The sequence below is a fragment of the Hydra vulgaris genome, chromosome 10, assembly GCF_038396675.1.
Source record: "Hydra vulgaris chromosome 10, alternate assembly HydraT2T_AEP".
NCBI lineage: Eukaryota > Metazoa > Cnidaria > Hydrozoa > Anthoathecata > Hydridae > Hydra > Hydra vulgaris.
Window position 1 is genome coordinate 14,395,240 of NC_088929.1, and position 18,608 is coordinate 14,413,847.

An 18,608-nucleotide genomic window follows, 5' to 3' on the forward strand; every position below is an offset into this window, starting at 1 on the left:
AAATGGTTATCCACATAAATAATTTTTTTGGAAATTTCTCTTTTTCTATAAAACAAACACATTCTGGGCATGCTTTTTTGTTGTTTGTGTAGTATCCAGAATTTCCAGGCAAGTTGTCCCCTGCAAAACAAAAGTACTTTTTGTCATCGATGAGCGATTTTATGCTATGGAGTTGGTTAACTAGTTTCCTGCTTCTTTTATTTCCATTTAAGTGTTGTTCTATAGTGTATTTTGGAGTTTTCTATATTTAATATTCATTTTCTTTTAACTGAAGACTAATTGCCGATTGATTTACACCGAATTTAAAACTTATTTTTTTCTGACTGACCCCTTTTCGATTGTTGACAAGTCTCGTTAGTTCGGCTTTCATTTCTCTAATACAGGATGTTGGACGACCAGGGTGCTTTCTATAAGAAAAAGATTGAACAATTTTAAGTCTTTTTAGGTTATCATTATCGTACTTCGAACAAATCCTTTCTTTTCAAAACGATTTACGATTTCTTTTTTTTACCATTAGGTTTATTTACAATAAACATTTTGAGTCACTTTTGAAAAGATTTTTGTTCAGCTGCATTTAACCTCATTTAAATAATTGTGTTTCAAATAATAAAGTTTATACTAGAGTCGTTAGGAAAGTTTGTAGAACTCTCCTATAAAAAAAAGTTTTTTTAATTTTATTTTATTAAATGTTCAAAATAATGTCCATCATTATCTATACAAAGTTGCATCTTTTAACCCATTTGTCAAACATTTTTTTATACTCTTCTTTGGGTATACTTTGGGTAGCTTCGTTCTGCGAGTTGTTTGACTTTCGACGTCAGTATCGTCATCAAGATTTTTTTTATCAAGTCGAATTGCCAATAATCGGATGGAGCTAAGTCTGGTGAGTATGGTGGGTGGCAAAATATTGTAATTTCAGCTTGGTTTAGACAATTGGTGACGGTTTGAGTCACATGGGGTCAAGCGTTATCATGGAGAAATTTGAAATTTTGAGTGCCTATTTTAGGTCTTTGCTTATTTATTTCGCATATAAGAGGCTTCAAACTACTTTTTTATATAATATTTGCTAGTAATGGTGTCTCCCTTTTCAACATAACCCAAATGAACAACACCTGTTGTTTTGAAGAAGATGTAGAACATGTTTTTCCGCTGAAACCTGTCGCATCTTACTATAGTTGGACTTTCACCTTCACCGACCCAACTAGCGTTAGCCGACTTGTGACCAATTTGTCTCAAATAAAACCACGACTCATCCCCTGTAATAATATCACATAGTCTCCATGGGCCATTTCTGAAAAGGGCTAAATTTTCCTTACATGCCTCAACTCTATTCTTGTGATTTTGATTGGTTAACTCGTGGGGTATCCAACGTGATGTTAATTTTTTAAGTGCGTTATGAATGATTTCGTTGATTGTAAAACGATTAATCGATGTCAGGGCTTCAATTATATCACGTGTTGCATGCGGATTTTTAGGTAAAAGTTCATCAAACTACAGTACAGGAGCATGGGGTTGAGAAAAAGTTATAACCCTAATATACATCTTGTTGTTGTAAATTACATCAAAAAATTCTTCTACGTTACCATGATTTTCTGTTGTTGTTTTTGTGTCTTTTTCTTTGAATTTTCTGATGAAAAAACTAATATTTGTTGGAATTTTAATTCCATCTACAAAATTAGGGCTATATGAAAAACATTAAATAAAGATTTTGTCCCAACTGATATTATTAACGGGTGATGCGGAAGTTATCGGACAAATCTGAATTTAATTATTTGAACATAACAATTTGTCTTTGTGTTTTTATGCGTAGCATAAACGTTCTATAAAATATTTAGGTCGTTAGAGAAGTTCACAGAACTTCACCTATAAAGATACAATGAGACAGAAAATAATTAAATATTTATATATCATTTTAAACTCTTTAATTATGAACATTTTAAGCACTTGTTGAAATATTTTGAATGTTTATTAAAAAAGTTATTTAAATTTTATTATATACGTTTAAAAGAAAAAATGGAAAAACTTGAATATCGAACATATGTTAAAACCCGTTCTCTACTTGGAGTACAGCACAAGCCATAACCGATGAATTGGTTTTAGTTCATGGTGACCAAGCTCCAAAATATAGTGCAGTTGCCAAGTGGGCTACTTTATTTAAAGAGGGTAGTGAGAGTCTCGAAGATGATCCTCGCTCAGGGCACCCTCAAACCACCATTGAAAATCGAAAAGTTCACCCCGCCATTGAAAATCGATTTTTAACTACGCAAACCGGTTTTTATTGTCGTCATCATTGAAATTTATTTAAATTCAGTTAAATATTTTAATGAGTATATATTTTTCAGTCAATGTATGTGCATCTTAAAAACTCAAAGATTTTTTATTAAAAAATATATATATATACTCATTAAAATATTTAACTGAATTTAAATAAATTTCAATGATGACGACAATAAAAACCGGTTTGCGTAGTTAAAAATCGATTTTTCAATGGCGGGGTGAACTTTTTTCAAAAAATATGCAAATAATAGTTCATTTCGTGCTTTTTAGGTAAAAGTTCATCAAATTACAGTACAGGAACATGGGATTGAAAAAAAGTCATAACCCTAATGTATATTTTTCTATCATTACATTAAAAACTAATAAATAATAAAAATAATTTTCATAATACTAAAATAAATGATCATATAGTTAATGTAATTCGGAAATAACTGTTGAGGATAATGTCACTTAAACAATTTTTTAACATCGAGATATTAAAATCTACTCATGTAGGTCAAAAGCGTTTGTAGGCTTTTCGAAAGAGAACAACTCTATATTTTATTTAATATATGTATACTACTATTCTAGAAACAATAACATGCTGATTAAAGGTTTAATTTTATAAAGCAAATGAAGAAAATACTACATCACTTTGAATCTAAGAAAATAATAAACGCTCAGTTTGTTTTGATTCTGCAAAGCACTGCCTCGATTTGAAAATCTCCGTTATCCGTCGAAGATATTTATGAAAAGGTCTAGCGATATATACTTTTTTGTTTGTTGCACTTATTCAATTTTTGGCAAATGATTCGCATTTATGTCAATTTTTGAAAATTGTTTTAGGGCATTGTAGTTAATAAAGTTTTTGTAATCGTTCGAATTTATGCCGATTCGCACTTAACCAGCCTCCAGATTTTGTTTATTTAGTCAGTATTCTTATTAAAAAAAAATCATTTTGAGTGTTTAATCAAAGATGATCTAATACATTAGTGTACACGCTTCAAATATCGGCTATAAATACATAAAAAAATATTTTATACCGTAATAATAAATAATAAAAAACAATTTTCGTATAAATAAAATGACTTAGTTACTAATCTAGTTACCAATGTAATATGCAAATTACAAAATGCAAACTTTATTGAAATGGTGGTAATAGAGTAGTAATAACCATAATTAAGACAGAATTGCTTGCTTCTTGGTGACGGAAGAAAGCTTTCATAGATATTTCAGGATTTTTTTACAAATAAAAAAAAATTTAGCTAAATTTATCATTAGAAATGTTTCGTTTAAATTTATCATGGGAAATACTTCATTTAACTAATTTAAATTTATCATGAGAAATACTTCATTTAAATAACTGCTAATTGTGTTATGAGCTAACTGCGATTTAAAAATTTCTGATGCATAAAAAATTAAAAACCAAACCAATAAATATATAAATATAAACTAAATGAAAAAAGGAAAATATCATAGCTCTTCGCTTTTTCTCTTTTTGCTATTGCTTTTTGCTGCTTGATTGTTTAAGTATTTTGTGAAGACATCCATAGGACTCATACCTTCATGTTTGTGGAAAGAAACCAAATAGCGATGCGATAAAAATTCTTCATTGTACTGATTTGGCTGTGCCTTGATGAAAAAAAAAGAATTTTTAACATATATTAAAACGGATAAAACTGTAAAGTCTTGAATATAATTGACAAATTAAGACATGGCATGTTTTAAGAAAAAAATTGCAAATTGATTGATTGAAATTTAAAATATCACATCTCAAAGTAAGTTAAATCTTAAAGCATTTGTTAAAGTTTGATAAACACGCGAACAAAAAAATAAAATTACTTTTATTAAAAAACAAAAAACCACAAAAACTCATATCAACCTGATGAAAAGAGTTTGTATGAGTTACAGAAATACCAAGCTGCTTAAGTGCTGATCCTAGCCACATATCATCAGGATCGTCAGCATTATGACACTTGTAGATACTATTTACAATCAGTTGTACCGCAGGACGACTTAAAACCATCCTATAACATATAATCTATAAAACCATCTTATAAAATTTTTAATATTCAATTGAACCTAGCAATTTATAATCATTAAGTATTGTTTGTTTTATGGTTTGTCTACCAAATTACTGTAAATCAAACCTAATTGGAGATTTAGTCAATAACAAGAAAAAACTCTTAACTTACCCTCCCCCTCCAGTCGGATACTCATATCCATGCACATTTTGATTAACCACATAACCATATCTTTCACCTATGACCATAGGCTCATTAGAATCATAACATGCTAGTATCTTTTGCAAGGATTTAAAGCTAAAATAATAATAAAATCTCATATATTATCAAAGTTAATACAATACTGATATTCGTTTAAAGAATAATCATTGTTAAACTTACTTCATAATTGTGTCGTCGTCAATAACAACTAGCCACATAAACTTTTCCCATTTTTTATTAGTTAAAAATTTTTGTAATATATTGAAAAGTTTTTGGCAATGACCTTTTTCTGTATTTGCAATATCAGCATATTCTGTAGGGATATTCTTGTCAATAACATCACTGTAATAAACTATATTCTTCGCATGCAAAGCAACAGTCTTTTGAACAATAGGAACTAAATGAAAAATATAAAATTTTAACTTATATGTAAAAAGCCATGAGAAACAGAAAAAAGCTGTCAAAGAGCAAGATGACGGTTAACAGTAAACCCTAAAAACTGCAAACTATATAATCAATCACTCACATTTTATTAACAGGAAGAAACAATCTAAATCGTTTAGTATCACGCCATGAGTGATGTTTCATGCATTGTTTAATTTGTGCACACATGCATATGTATAAATATATGCATATATAAAAATAATTCAATAGAAATCTGGGGGAAAAAATTTAATTTTATATAAAGACAGTCCCAACAAAGCTGAGGGGTCTATAACTAAATTAAGATTAACTAAAAGAGAGAGGAAGTTAAAGAGCATAAAAGAGATTTTATCAAAAGGAAAAACTGTAAATTATATGAATCAGAAAAAAACAAAAAAAAAGAGAATTTGAAAGGTTTGATGTACGCAGAAAAAAACAACTGGATAAAGGTTTTTTAAACATGCAGGAACAATTATGAAAAAAAGAGAAGTAGGAACAATCATCGTTAAAGTTACACAAAATAAGTTTTCGTAGATGGACAAAGGCTGTAGAAAAAAAGAAAAAGTATAAGGCTTGAAGTAGAATAGAGAAGTAGGAACAATCATGATAAAGTTACACAAAATAAGTTTTCAGAGATGGAAAAAGGCTTGTAGAAAAAAACGAAAGAAAAAATAATAGTGAAAATATAAAAAAAGGCACAACACTGAGATTAAAAAAAATTTAGTTCAAGATTTCATTAAAAAAAAAACATGTAGCGTGTCAGATTTTGCTGAAATCCAAGGTAAGTGATAAGTTGTTATAAATCTATTTTTTTAATTATAATATAAGTAACAAGTAATAATAGTAATTTTTTAACAATTTTCTATGTAAAAAAAAAAACAAAAAAAACTTAAATAGAAAATAAATATTTAATTTAACAACAATTTGTTCTGTGAAATATGTAATTGCAAATAACATCTAGTTCTATAAAATCTGTGATTTCTTTGCAAATAGCAATTGGCTCTTTAAAACTTGTAAACCAACTTGTACTTTTGGTTGTAGTTTTTATTTTCAAACTTTATTTAAATCTTTATAGCATCTTTGCAAATAGCAATTGGCTCTTTAAAACTTGTAAACCAACTTGTACTTTTAGTTGTAGTTTTTATTTTCAAACTTTATTTAAATCTTTATAGCATGTCTATAAAGTTTTGAAAAACTTCAATTTGATTCTATTGATTGTTTATAGAAAAAAAAATCGATTAAAGTAAAAACACATATAAGCAATTACTTTACCTCTAGTCTTATGAAATTTCTCACAAGTTTTCACTGATATCAAAATATTATTAGCGTCAACTTCTCCCTAATTCAATGGAAAAAAGTTTATAAATTAGGCCGAATTGCAAATGTCACAAGTCTATAAAAAAACAAACTATTTTTGCATAAAAGTATAAAATTCACTGTTTGAATTTTTTCTTCTATAAAACATTTCATCTTTAAATATAAAAAATAAAAAAAAAGATCTATCTTTCTTTGCTAATAAAATATTTACATTAAATGAAATAAAAATACAAATTTTTAAAATATTGCAAATGATTTAGGATTAGGCTTTGCAATCCCGGGATCCACTCTAATTTTAAAACCCCAATATCCTGGGATTATTTTAGAAATAACCAGAAATTTGGAGATTTTAAGAAATACAAAAACACTTTCAAATTGTGTTAAATGAAATAAGTGCCATCAATGCATTTAGTATTCATTTTCATTCATTTTATCATCACATTTAACAGTAATTAATACAATGCAAAGTTTTTATTATTGATTTATGTTTTAGTGTGTTTAACCAATCAACTTTCACAGTTACATAGTAATAATAATAATTATTATAATAATAATAATTAATACAACAAACTATAAAAATAATAAAAACAATAATTAATTCATAATGATTAAATTAATTGATTTATATTGTGTTTTTGTATTAATAAAGTGTATTTATTTAAACTTATGACACTTTAAAATTTTTAAATTTCAAACTTTTAAAAGAAAGTTAAAATAGTTGATAAGTTTTTATATCTTCTTGAACTTGTCAAATTGGGATACCATGTCAAATTTTATAGTATTTAACAGCAAAACACCCTATATGGAAACATTTTCTGCTTCACTCTCTTTGCTTGTGACAAAGAGAGTGAAACAGCAATGTATAAACTAAGCCATTGCAAAAAAGAATTGAAAACTATTAATACATCAATCAAAGCTACTTATGTGCATTTATTTCAGTTACATAAAATAAATTTAAAAGCAGAAGCGGCACATTCTTTTGCATACAGATTGATACTGACATAATATATAAAAATGAAATAACAGCCAGTTGAATGAGAAAAGCATAGTTGTTGATTAACCTGTAATAGTTTTCTCAATTTTTTCATGGGGCTATTTGTCATACAGCGCACAATAATATTTTCAAGATTTACAAACTTTTCAGTTACCACTGCTCCTACAGTCCTTATTAAACCTAAATTCCAAATATTTTTCAAATTTACATATAACATTTCTGATAAATCTTTAAACTCCCAAAATAAATTGATAAAAACAGTTTAATTAAAACAAGGTTTAATAATTTAATCTTTGTTTGGAGCAGTTTTTGTGTTAGGCATTACCAGTAACGAGTTTAGATGTTGATTCATAACAGATAAAGAAATAGAGCTTTCAAGTTTTGGATTGTAAAACAGTTTTCGTATGAGGCATTATCAATAACAGGTTTAGATGGTAATTTTCAATGTGATCAAACAATGCAAACAGTTGAAACAAAAAAAATTGTGGTTGTTCTATTGTTGCTATTCTTAGCGATATTAACAAAGTAAACAAAAAGTTTTTTGAAATGTTAATTATTCAAAATATGTGGTAAAAATGTTATCATTTGATGATGATAACATTTTTTTTCTGTATGACTTTGTTTATTTAATAAAATCTATTCACAACAATTGGCTCACAGAATTCTGTGAGCCAATTGCGTGAATTGAAATTAAAAAAAACAAAATACAGTTCTCAGCATATTTTTAGAAATATGCTTAGAACTGTTTTTTTTTAATTTCAATGCACCTCTCCAAGGCCATGAAGGCCAGTTGAGGAGGTGATTAAAAGGTAAAGTAGTGTGGGTTTTAACCACAACTACTTTAGTTGTGGTTATAACCCACTCTTAACTCTATAATTCCAAAAAATGAACCTTGACGAACAAGGTCAATGTGGAGAGAAACAAGTTGAGTGCAGAATTACTAGGGACATGAAGGAGATCAAACTCCATCATGTCCCTAGTAATGAAGAATTATTCAAAACTGCAAAGTAGTCCAGTCCAAACCAAAACCTTCAATTAATGTAGCAGCACTTCTCACATACTCTACCTATTTCTCAGTCAATGTAGCAACACTCTGCATGTTCTACCTATTTGTCAGTTGATATAGCAGCACTCTTCGAATAGCAGCACTCTTCGAATGTATGTAAACAGTAAAAAAATTAAAAACGTCAAGAATGTTTTTATTCTTTATTAGAAAAATAAAAAATAATCCAGTCTTGCAATTTAAAAAAAAAAACAATAAAATTTAATTAGTTTAATGATTTTTACATTAAATGTACTTGACTTGATCATTTTTAATAACTATTTTAAATCGCAAATTTTAATCAAAATTGACAGTTTGTTCATAAAAAAATAACTTTTTATTTAGTAAATGATTTTTTTAATATAGTCGTTAGTATCATTTTTATAAAAAAAAATGCATTTGAGAGTACTTTTAGATTTTTCAAAAATCATATTTAATAATAAGTGAACATCAATTTTTTGACTGAATTCTCTGGAAAAAAATAATGGGACACATAACATAAATACCATTATTTAGAATAAGAGCAGACAATACATGATTATTACTACTAGGTAGCATCATTTTATTTTTGGTCTGTTTAGGAATATATATATTCTTATAGTTTGACATCTAAATTTACCGCTTGTGGTAAAAAATCAGCTCTTAACGACACTTTGTATTTAACAGTAAAAATTAAGTACACTTTATGTAAAAACAATTAATTTTAATTGAGGAAACTAATTAAATTTTATTTTTTGTTTTTTTTTGGAAAAAAAAAAAAATTTAATTAAAGATTGTAAAACAACTTAGAGCAGCATGCTTTCAAGCATCAATGCTTGAAAGGTTTCATAAGTTAAAAAAATTGCATAAAAAAAGTGTGTGTTGATATTAATGATTCAATTAAAAATGGCAGTATTATTGATTCAATTAAAATGGCAGATGGTAAGTATGAAGTTGCTTCTGAACTAGTAAATGTACTAATTCCAGTAAAGGCACTTTTTTGACAAAGTGTGAACCTTATAACTGTTAATATTTTGTTGAAATTTATGCTAACTAGATAAAAAGAATCAAATACTACAATAAATTGTTAGCTTTTCGATGCATTAGCCTCCAGAATAAAAGAGCAAATGACTGAATTAAGTAGTTTAATGCACTACCTACATAACAGAGAAAAACAAACAAACCCCATAACTGAAACTTTTGAAAAACTTTCAAATTTTTTAAAATAAAGAAATATTGTTTGCCCTTCTAAATAAATTAAATGCCACAAATTTAAGTCATCCTAGAGAGCTTGTAGACAACATAGAGGATTTGTCAAGTGAAGATATCAGCACAAAAAATAATTAAAAAACTATTTGTAAATTAGCAACCAAATAAATTTTTTAGAAAAAACTTTATTGTATACAGAACCGGGATTTATTTATACTTTATTATATATACAGGGTTTATTTATTATATATACAAAGTTTAGGTGCTAGCTTTCAAAATTCTGCAGACCTAGTTGAGTTGAAATCTATATTCCTCACACACCTGCTAATGGTAATATCCACACACAAAAAACAATACAATCTCTGGTAGGAATTCACAATGAAAGCCGGCATGAAAATAGACATGGTGGAAACTTAAGAACAAGATATGGAAGAATTTGAAAACATAGGTAAATTTTAATACATAACTATTGCTTCTTTAATTTTTCTAATTATAACTCATAAAATATAGTGCTCTCATGTTTTGCATATTATGTTAGGAATTATGTTAAAGCTGTATAAACTATTGCTACAAAATTAAGACTTTGTCAGGCTGGTTTACCAGCCTATATATATATATATATATATATATATATATATATATATATATATATATATATATATATATATATATATATATATATATATATATATATATATATATATATATATATATATATATATATATATATATATATATATATATGTAAATTATGTTAGTGTGTTTTACAAATAGAGTGCTCAATGTTCTTAAAGAACAGAGCAATAATAAATTAGTAAAAAACACTTATCTAACTTTTATCTTTTACTTTAAGTTTCACCATTGCTGGATCATCAGGAAGAGTTACTAAATCTTAAAAAAAATTCAATTTATAGAAAAAAATATTTTACAGGAAGTTATAAATTATTATAAAAAAAATTTTAATTACTATATTTTTTTTGTTAACGGGAAGTTACAGAAAGTAATTATTAAATAATTTTCTTTGGAATGGGGATAGTTTAATTTGGTCATTTGTTTTTATAATTTTTAAGAGGTATTTATTTTCGTGCCTACATTTAGAAATTAATTCAGATTTTTTATTTAATAAATTTTCTTGATTTAAATAAGTAATTATTTCAAATTTTTCTTGCAAACATAGCATACATTTTTTGGAAATGTTATTACAGGCAGGGGCAGATTTTAGAATAGACCATTGTAAATTAAAATTTTTATTTTTTTATTTTAAATCCCAAATATATTTTGACAGCATAGTCTCTTTTGAATATTTTTTGTGTTTAAACGATTGTTTGTGGTTGGCATAACGTTTTTTCCATTCCCCTCGGTCAAGCCAATATATTGTTTATCAGGGTTATTTTGTGAGGAAACAATGCACTTGTAAATTATATTTTTCGAAAGGCATTTTTCATTTAGAGGGCAAGCTATTTTTTGTTTACAATTAAATAATCAGTGTTTTTTTCTTTTATATGTTCATTTTTATTAATTAACGCGTAGTTGTGGCCTTTTATAATTCTTTCTAAATTTTTTGTACAGCTATAACTTACTTTAATGGTACTTCTGTTAAAAATCTAATGTAACTTATTAGAGGGAGGAAAATGTTTGTCTACTAATTTTAGAAAAATTTTACCTATATTTGTTGAAACATTTTTGCTGTGGTTGAACCAAATTATGTTTCTATTGCTTTTTTGCAATTTTCTTTTCAAATTTTAGCTCAAAATTTTGAAAGCCACTTTTTTTAAGGGCATCTTCATAAACGCGTTTAGAGGAGTTAAAAATATTTTCATTAGAAGAGTTTTGGTTAAGCCTATTGTTAATTGAAATTGGAAAATGTTTTAGAATTTGAGGGGGATGGTTCGAATTCACATTAATACAATAATTATATTAATACAGTAATTCATTAGGTTTTTTGTAGGGCTTATAGGAACTTTCTGAGAGGTTAAATGTGACATCAAGAAAATTCACTATTTTTAAATTTATTTTTATTTCAATTTGGAAGCCAATATTTTTAAAAACTTTAATAATAACAAACAAGTAAAAAATTTAATAAGTAAAAAACAAAAATTTGCCAGGAAAGAGTGGTGCAAACTAAATAAAAATTGGTCAACAGATCAGTGGAGCCGTGTGGTCTTTATTGATGAAATAAACGTTGAGGTAGACAACAGAAAAGGTCGCGTAATGTTGCGTAGACTTCCAAGTGAATGGTTCGATGAATCATGCATTTTGAAACGAACAAAACAAGACAGTGGTTCAAAAGGCATTTGGGCCTGTATGAGTGCCTGTGGAGTTGGCATTTTTCATTTATTCGATGGTAGACTCAACAAAGAAAGGTACATCGAAATTTTGGAAAACTCGCTTATTTCTAGCATTGATTTATGGCAGTTACAAGATGGATTTATTTTCCAGCAAGATAATGCGCCGTATCATAAAGCGCATGTTGTTTTATTAATTCTAATAAAATTCAAGTGCTTCCATGGCCTGCCAATAGTATAGACTTGAATCCCATAGAGAATTTATGGTCGTGGCTTGATCACAAGCTTGGTAAAGAACAACTTTACAATTTGGAAGATTCTAAATCTTCTATCTCTCATCATTTGAAAAATGTGCCTGATGAAGTAATCAAAACTTTAATGAATTCAATGCCAGAACGAGTACAAGAGTGCTTGAAAACAAATGGAGGAACAACACATTTCTAAATTATTTTTTTATTGCTTTTTGAAATATTTTTGAAACTGGTCTTAAAATTTTGTCAAATTTTTTTTCCCATTTATATTTTTTACTAGTCAGGTTTTAATTTTTTAACATTATTTTGTAAAAAAATTATAAATTCTTTTATAATAAATATAGAATACAATAAAAATTCTTTCTAAAAATGTTTTTCTTTTTTTGATACGTTTTTCCAAAACAAAATTATTCTAAGATTAAAAATAAATTTTGAAAATAAAATTAGTGGTCTTTAATTTTTGGCCACCGCTGTATATATATATATATATATATATATATATATATATATATATATATATATATATATATATATATATATATATATATATATATATATATATATATATATATATATATATATATATATATATATATGTATATATATATATATATGTATATATATATATATATATATATATATATATATATATATACATACAAATACAATAAAAGGATGCAACTTTGCTGAATGACAATCCAAGTCAGAACTTTTTTTTCTTAATTCTGATTCACTCCCAACAAGCCTGCAAGCAACCACTATTAAGTTGGGAGTTACTAGAAAAAAAAGAAGAGAGTTATAGAGAAGTAAACGGTTGGCAGAAGACTTAAAAAGTTGAAAGTTGTATGAGTGAGGAAAACATGAAGATGGGAGAAAGTTACAAACGGTTAAGTGTGGAAAAAAATAGACGAAAAATTTTTTTTAGAGCATGCAGGGACAGATACAGTAAAAGAATGAGACGAGTCAAGTGAGAATGAGTTTTAGTTGATGGAACAAGAGACGATAGCTCCTTCAAGCAGCAACCATAATAGCGTTTGTAGAAAAGAGAAAGAGATGCAACTTTATGGCAATGAGAAAGAGGCTCAAGCTTAGCAGATAGACCGGGTCCAACTAGCAGATAGACCAGGTCCAAAATGTGTTTTTGGACCTTGTCTAGAAGAGAAAGAGCATCATTAGAAGAACCAGCCCAAATATGACAACAGTATTCCATACAGGGACAAATAAGATTTTGTAAAGGTAAAGAATGGAATAAGGAGAGAAAAATGGTGAGCACTATAAAGAAAAGCGACCTTAGCAGATGCTAATTTAGCAATCGATTGTATATATGGTTTCCAGTTCAGATAATCAGTAAAGATAATCCAAGAAGACATAAAGAAGAGAGGGTTTGAGAGGGTTGCCAATCATTAATATTGAAATTCATTGAGAGGGTTGCCATTCATTAATATTGGAATGTCAACAGTACTACTTGTTTTCAATAAATAACTGAGTTTTGTTGGAGTTAAAATTTACAAGCCACTGTGAGCCCCAATCTGTTACAGAAGTGAGATCAGATTCAAGATCCTATATATTTATAGCTACTAGACCCCATTTTAAAAATATTACCTCATTTTTTTATACAATTTATTTTGTCTGACTTTATTAATCCCTGAATCTTTTTAGCATTTAAATTAATTTAAAAACTTTTATATCAAATAATTATTATTAGATATATTAGATTATTTTTGATATAAGTTTAAAATTTAAAAAAGTTTAAAAAGCATAAAATTATTGAAATTCAGATTAAATGGCCAAATCTGTGCATTTAAATTTAAAATTTGAGGAAGGTTTGATAATCGCAAATTGCTGTATCTGGCAATATTTCTGGTCGTCAAATTCTCAGTTTATTAAAAACCGTGAACACTGTTTTAATGAAACGGTCAATTTATCATATTGCAAAAATTATTGAAAAAAAAAAACAAAAACAATAAATTCACTACTTATAAAAACAGTGTTCATGCTTTTTAAAAAGCTAAAAAATGTAAAGATAAAAAGTATTTTCAGATATCACAATTTGTGATCACTTAATTTGAGAGATGAAATTATTACTCTAAAATAAAATAACTTTCTGCTTGCAATAATAATTACTTAAAATCAAATCAAGTTTTTCAACTGAATATCTTTACTTCAAAACAATCTAAACAAAGTAAAAAGTTAAACAGCATTCTACACGCTATCAGTATAAAAATATAATATAATTTATATAATGCGGTAGTGGTGTAGAGGTAGAGCGCTCGCTTCATAAGCGAGAGGTTCTGAGTTCAATCCCCACCACGCCCCTGGTAGTACCGCGTTCAACTTGTTTCTCCGCGCAGCGGCCTTGTTTGTCAAGTTTCGTGTTTCGGAGTTATAGAGTTGAGAGAGGGTTATAATGACCTCATGTTGAGATTCATTAATTTCAAAAATTATTTTTATCAAGTCGCTAATTTTTTAAAAACAATCAATTTGATGAAGGTAATTTTTGAACTTTATTCAAATTTTTTCATAATTTTTATGCTAGTTTTTACTAGCAAAAAAAAAATTAAAAATTTGAAAAAAAAAAAGATTCAGAGAGGACTCAATGGGAACATTGAAAGTTCGAAACACTGCCAAACCAAAACATCAAAAAATAAAAAGCTTTTTAATGATGAAGGGAACTTATACAAAATAACATAACACCTTAACATTTTTGTTAAACAATTTTACATAACAAAGCAAAACATAAATATTAATTTATCAAATACATTCTAATGATTTTAAAGAACTTTAATTTTGAAGAACTTCAAAAAATGTAATACTAAATAAAGAAATCAAATACATATTAAATCAGTTGGCTCAAATAAGAAATCTCTACTATACATTAGATATGGAACTATTTATATAAGTAAAAGATGTGTATTTTACTTATGTTTTATGTATTTCATGCACTTTATAGTTAAAGTATTTTGCTTAAAGCACAATTTTAGGTCATTAAATTTGTCTGCTCATTTTTATCTAAAAATACAATGAATATACCAAAAAAAAATTTATGACACTATTTTCAAAAAATTAAAAACTAAACTTGAGGCAATGATGTAAAGCCAATACTACAAAGTTGGGTACCAGACTTCATGGAACCCTTTAAAAACTTATCAAGCACATCAGAAAAACGCTTTTTGTCAGCGTAAGACAAAAACATATTTAAAAAGTGGTTACTGAGCGATTTTTCATAAAATACATTAGCAGTCAAATAAATAATGGTTTCTTACACAGCTTGGAGCTTCCCACATTACTGATGTTGCACATACTCCAGGCTGAATTGGTTTGTTTATACAAAATTCAGGAATATTAGTAAGACGCGTTCCATTGCCTTCATCATAAAAATAGTAAGCAACCTAAAATTCATCTTGTCATTTAAATTTTGTTTAAATGCATTCATATAAATAATACTCAATATATTTACAAATAATAACTTATAAATAATAACTTAAAAATATTTACTTTTAACAAGGACGCAAGTAATTTTCAAGTTGGGAGTTAACAGAAAGCAAAGAAGATAGAGCAAGAAAACAGATGACATAAGACGAAAAAACTGTAAAATGTTGAGGTCAGGAAAACATGAAGAAGAAAATTTTAAAGCATTAAGAACCTTACAAAAACAGGACAAAAGCTCAGGCTTGCAGTTAGATTAGGTCCAACTACATTTACAATATATTTTTTGTACCTTGTCTAAAAGAGAAATGGCATCATTTAAAGAACTAGCCCAAGCATGACAATAGTAAGTTAATAATCAAAAATGACTTTTTGTCAAGACTGGAGTAAATAGGATGTCAGCCAAAAAAGCCACCTTAGAGGATAGAGTATCAGAAAGATTGTAAATAAGAAACAATACAGAACTAAGGATGGAACCTTGCGGTACCCTAAATCTTATAAAGAAGAGTGTTGTCCATCAAGGACAACTCTAATACTGCGGTTAGAAAAAAATGATTCAATATTTTAAAAACTTTTTTAGATACATCATGTGAAGGGATCTTATGGAGAAAAAAAGCATAGGAGACTTTATCAAAAACCTTTGATATGTAAATAGCACTTTCTTTACTGCTTTTATGCAACACACAATAGAACCTTTCATATAAAGCATTCATAAAAACATAAGTCAAGAATCATTAAAACAACTTCAAATTTGAAGTTTTATTAAATAAACTTATTGTTAACAAGTTATAAACAAAGCAGTCATAAAAATAAACCTCATGCTTAACATCAATTGAGAAACCTGGAACTTTATTTTGTTGCAGTCTTTCAAATGTTCTAGCAAAAAATAAAAAAACCTTGAATAATATAATTGCTAAATACAATAATAACTTTTATAAATCATTCTGATAATAAATCAGATATAAATAAATATATAAGAAATAACAAACTTAATATTTTGTGAACATTTAAAAAACAAAACTGTGACCAAAAATAAGAAAAAATAAAAATAAAACATCTTACTGCTTTAATAATGCTTGTGATACTGCCCATCCCGCATCAAAGTCAGGATATTTAAAGCTTTTAGGATTATCCAAAAATTTAAAATGGTGTATGATAACAGGTTGAGAATCAAATAATGCATGTCCAAGAAAAACTTTCTAAAAATAGACAAAATTTTGTTTTAGAGTTTCACTAAAATTTTCACTTTAATTTAGAATTTTTAATAAATAAAATAACTATAATAATATATTATTAATATATATTATTTAAATAAAATAATTAGTAAGTAAAATAATCTTTGTACTTTTATCTTTTACTAAACAAGAAACTTTTTTTTAATTAAGTTTTTTAAATTAATTAAGTTCATTAAAAAAAACCTCATGTTAATTGAGTTCAAGTTAAATGAATTTTAACATAATTTGTTTATTTGTTAAAAATAGTTCATTAAATACATTTAAAAAAATTGTGAACAAAGCAAGCAAAGGTTATTATGCATAAAATAATTTTAAGAAATAAATAATGAAGAAATATGATCTTTTTCAAATAACGAATTAAGATTTCTTTAGTATTTTTTTTTTATAGTTGTTAAAGGATTTTAACACAGTTAAAAATAAAATTTAATTACAACGCAGAACTTTTAAATATGCTAACAACACAATTGATATTAAAAATCAATCCTTAAACTCACCAAAATATAGTTCCATACTTATATATAAAATATAAGTAAGCAACATTGATAAAGTTAACCACTATAATTGTAGTTATAAGACATAAGACATAGTTATAAGACATAAGACAGTTATAATACATAAGACACGTACGGCTAACAAAAATGATTATTTTTTTACATGTTTATTTGCTTTTATTTAATAATATTGGACTTTATTAATATTGGAATTTATATAGTGTGTATATATATAAATATATAGAAAAATTGATTTTAATAAAAAAGGCAACGTATAACTATTTTTTAAATATATTTTAGATATAATAATCTTAATATTAATACTACAGAAACGTTTAACAATTAATGTTTAATGTCGTTTTGTTAGTTATGCTTTGAAAGAACGCGTTCTCAAAATGCACGCGGTCATTTGAGAAAGATCTCTTAAGCAAGTTGAAACTTTTTTCCTTATGAAATTTAATTATTAGTTTAGATATATTACATAAAGAATCATACTAAGATAAATAATCATCGTTAAGATCATATTATAATTGAAGTAAGTATATAAAATAGTTGTATATACATTTTTATTAGATAGAGTAGAAAGGATTTAAATTTTTTAAATCATTTATATTTTGTTTTTGTAGCTTTTTTTATAGCAGTTTTATTATTTTATTTTTTAGAAGGAAAATAGGGGTATGGATGTTATTTAAAGTTATACTAATACTATTTTCATAAAATGGTTATTACTACATTGAAATTTCTGTGATGCTATTAACAATTTTTGTTCTTTCTTAACACACGTTTGCACACGTTTATTGTTTGCATTTATGCTTTTTTGATATGTATGTGTATGTGGTAATAAGTGCGTTATAGTTGTTTTATCAATGTGTTTTTATAATAATGTAAAGTCTTTTTTTATTGTTTGTGTATGTGTTAATATGTGTTATATAATTGTTTTTAAAAATGTGTTTAAATATGTATATAAGGTATATATTTAACCTTATATACATACTTAAACACATTTATTGTGTTTAAAGTTGGTACATATGTTTATATTATGTTGTTTTAAAGTGCTGTGACTTGGTAAACGTGTAGAGTAAGATTTGTCAACTTTGCCAGCCAATTGATGTACTTATAACAGATTGTATTTTAATAACATTTTGCTTAATGTTCTTACTTACGTTCTGTTATATATGAATGTTATCTTACTTAAGTTATGTTATATAAATATTATATTAACTTATAGTGTGTGCTATTGTTGTGTGTTGTTGCTGTGATGTTTTTCTGTTATTTTTTAAATTGATAGACATTTGGCTCATCTTCATGTTGGTGTCTTCATAATGTTAAAAATGGTAAATAGATAATTTTATTAAAAAACACTGCTTTTAATCATTCACTAAAAGCCAATACAAATTATTTTGCCATATATACAATTTGTTTTATCTCAACTTGATTTTTTGTCTTTAGCGCCGTTTACTACATGATTTTGCTAT

The 18,608-nt window shown here is 26.6% G+C and overlaps 1 protein-coding gene across 1 annotated transcript in view; it reads right to left on the reverse strand.

Moving 5' to 3' along the window:
• Window positions 1-3,690: 3,690 nt before the first annotated feature.
• Window positions 3,691-18,608, reverse strand: part of LOC100200315 (beta-1,3-glucosyltransferase) — a 52,200-nt gene continuing 37,282 nt past the window's right edge. Inside the window, exons 8-15 of the mRNA XM_065807315.1 lie at window positions 16,470-16,606; window positions 16,223-16,283; window positions 15,245-15,370; window positions 6,177-6,243; window positions 4,662-4,878; window positions 4,452-4,577; window positions 4,139-4,283; window positions 3,691-3,888 (exon numbers count right to left, since the gene is read on the reverse strand). Of these exons, the coding sequence (XP_065663387.1) occupies window positions 3,730-3,888; window positions 4,139-4,283; window positions 4,452-4,577; window positions 4,662-4,878; window positions 6,177-6,243; window positions 15,245-15,370; window positions 16,223-16,283; window positions 16,470-16,606 (1,038 nt within the window). The 3' untranslated portion in view covers window positions 3,691-3,729. The remainder of the gene's footprint in view (window positions 3,889-4,138; window positions 4,284-4,451; window positions 4,578-4,661; window positions 4,879-6,176; window positions 6,244-15,244; window positions 15,371-16,222; window positions 16,284-16,469; window positions 16,607-18,608) is intronic.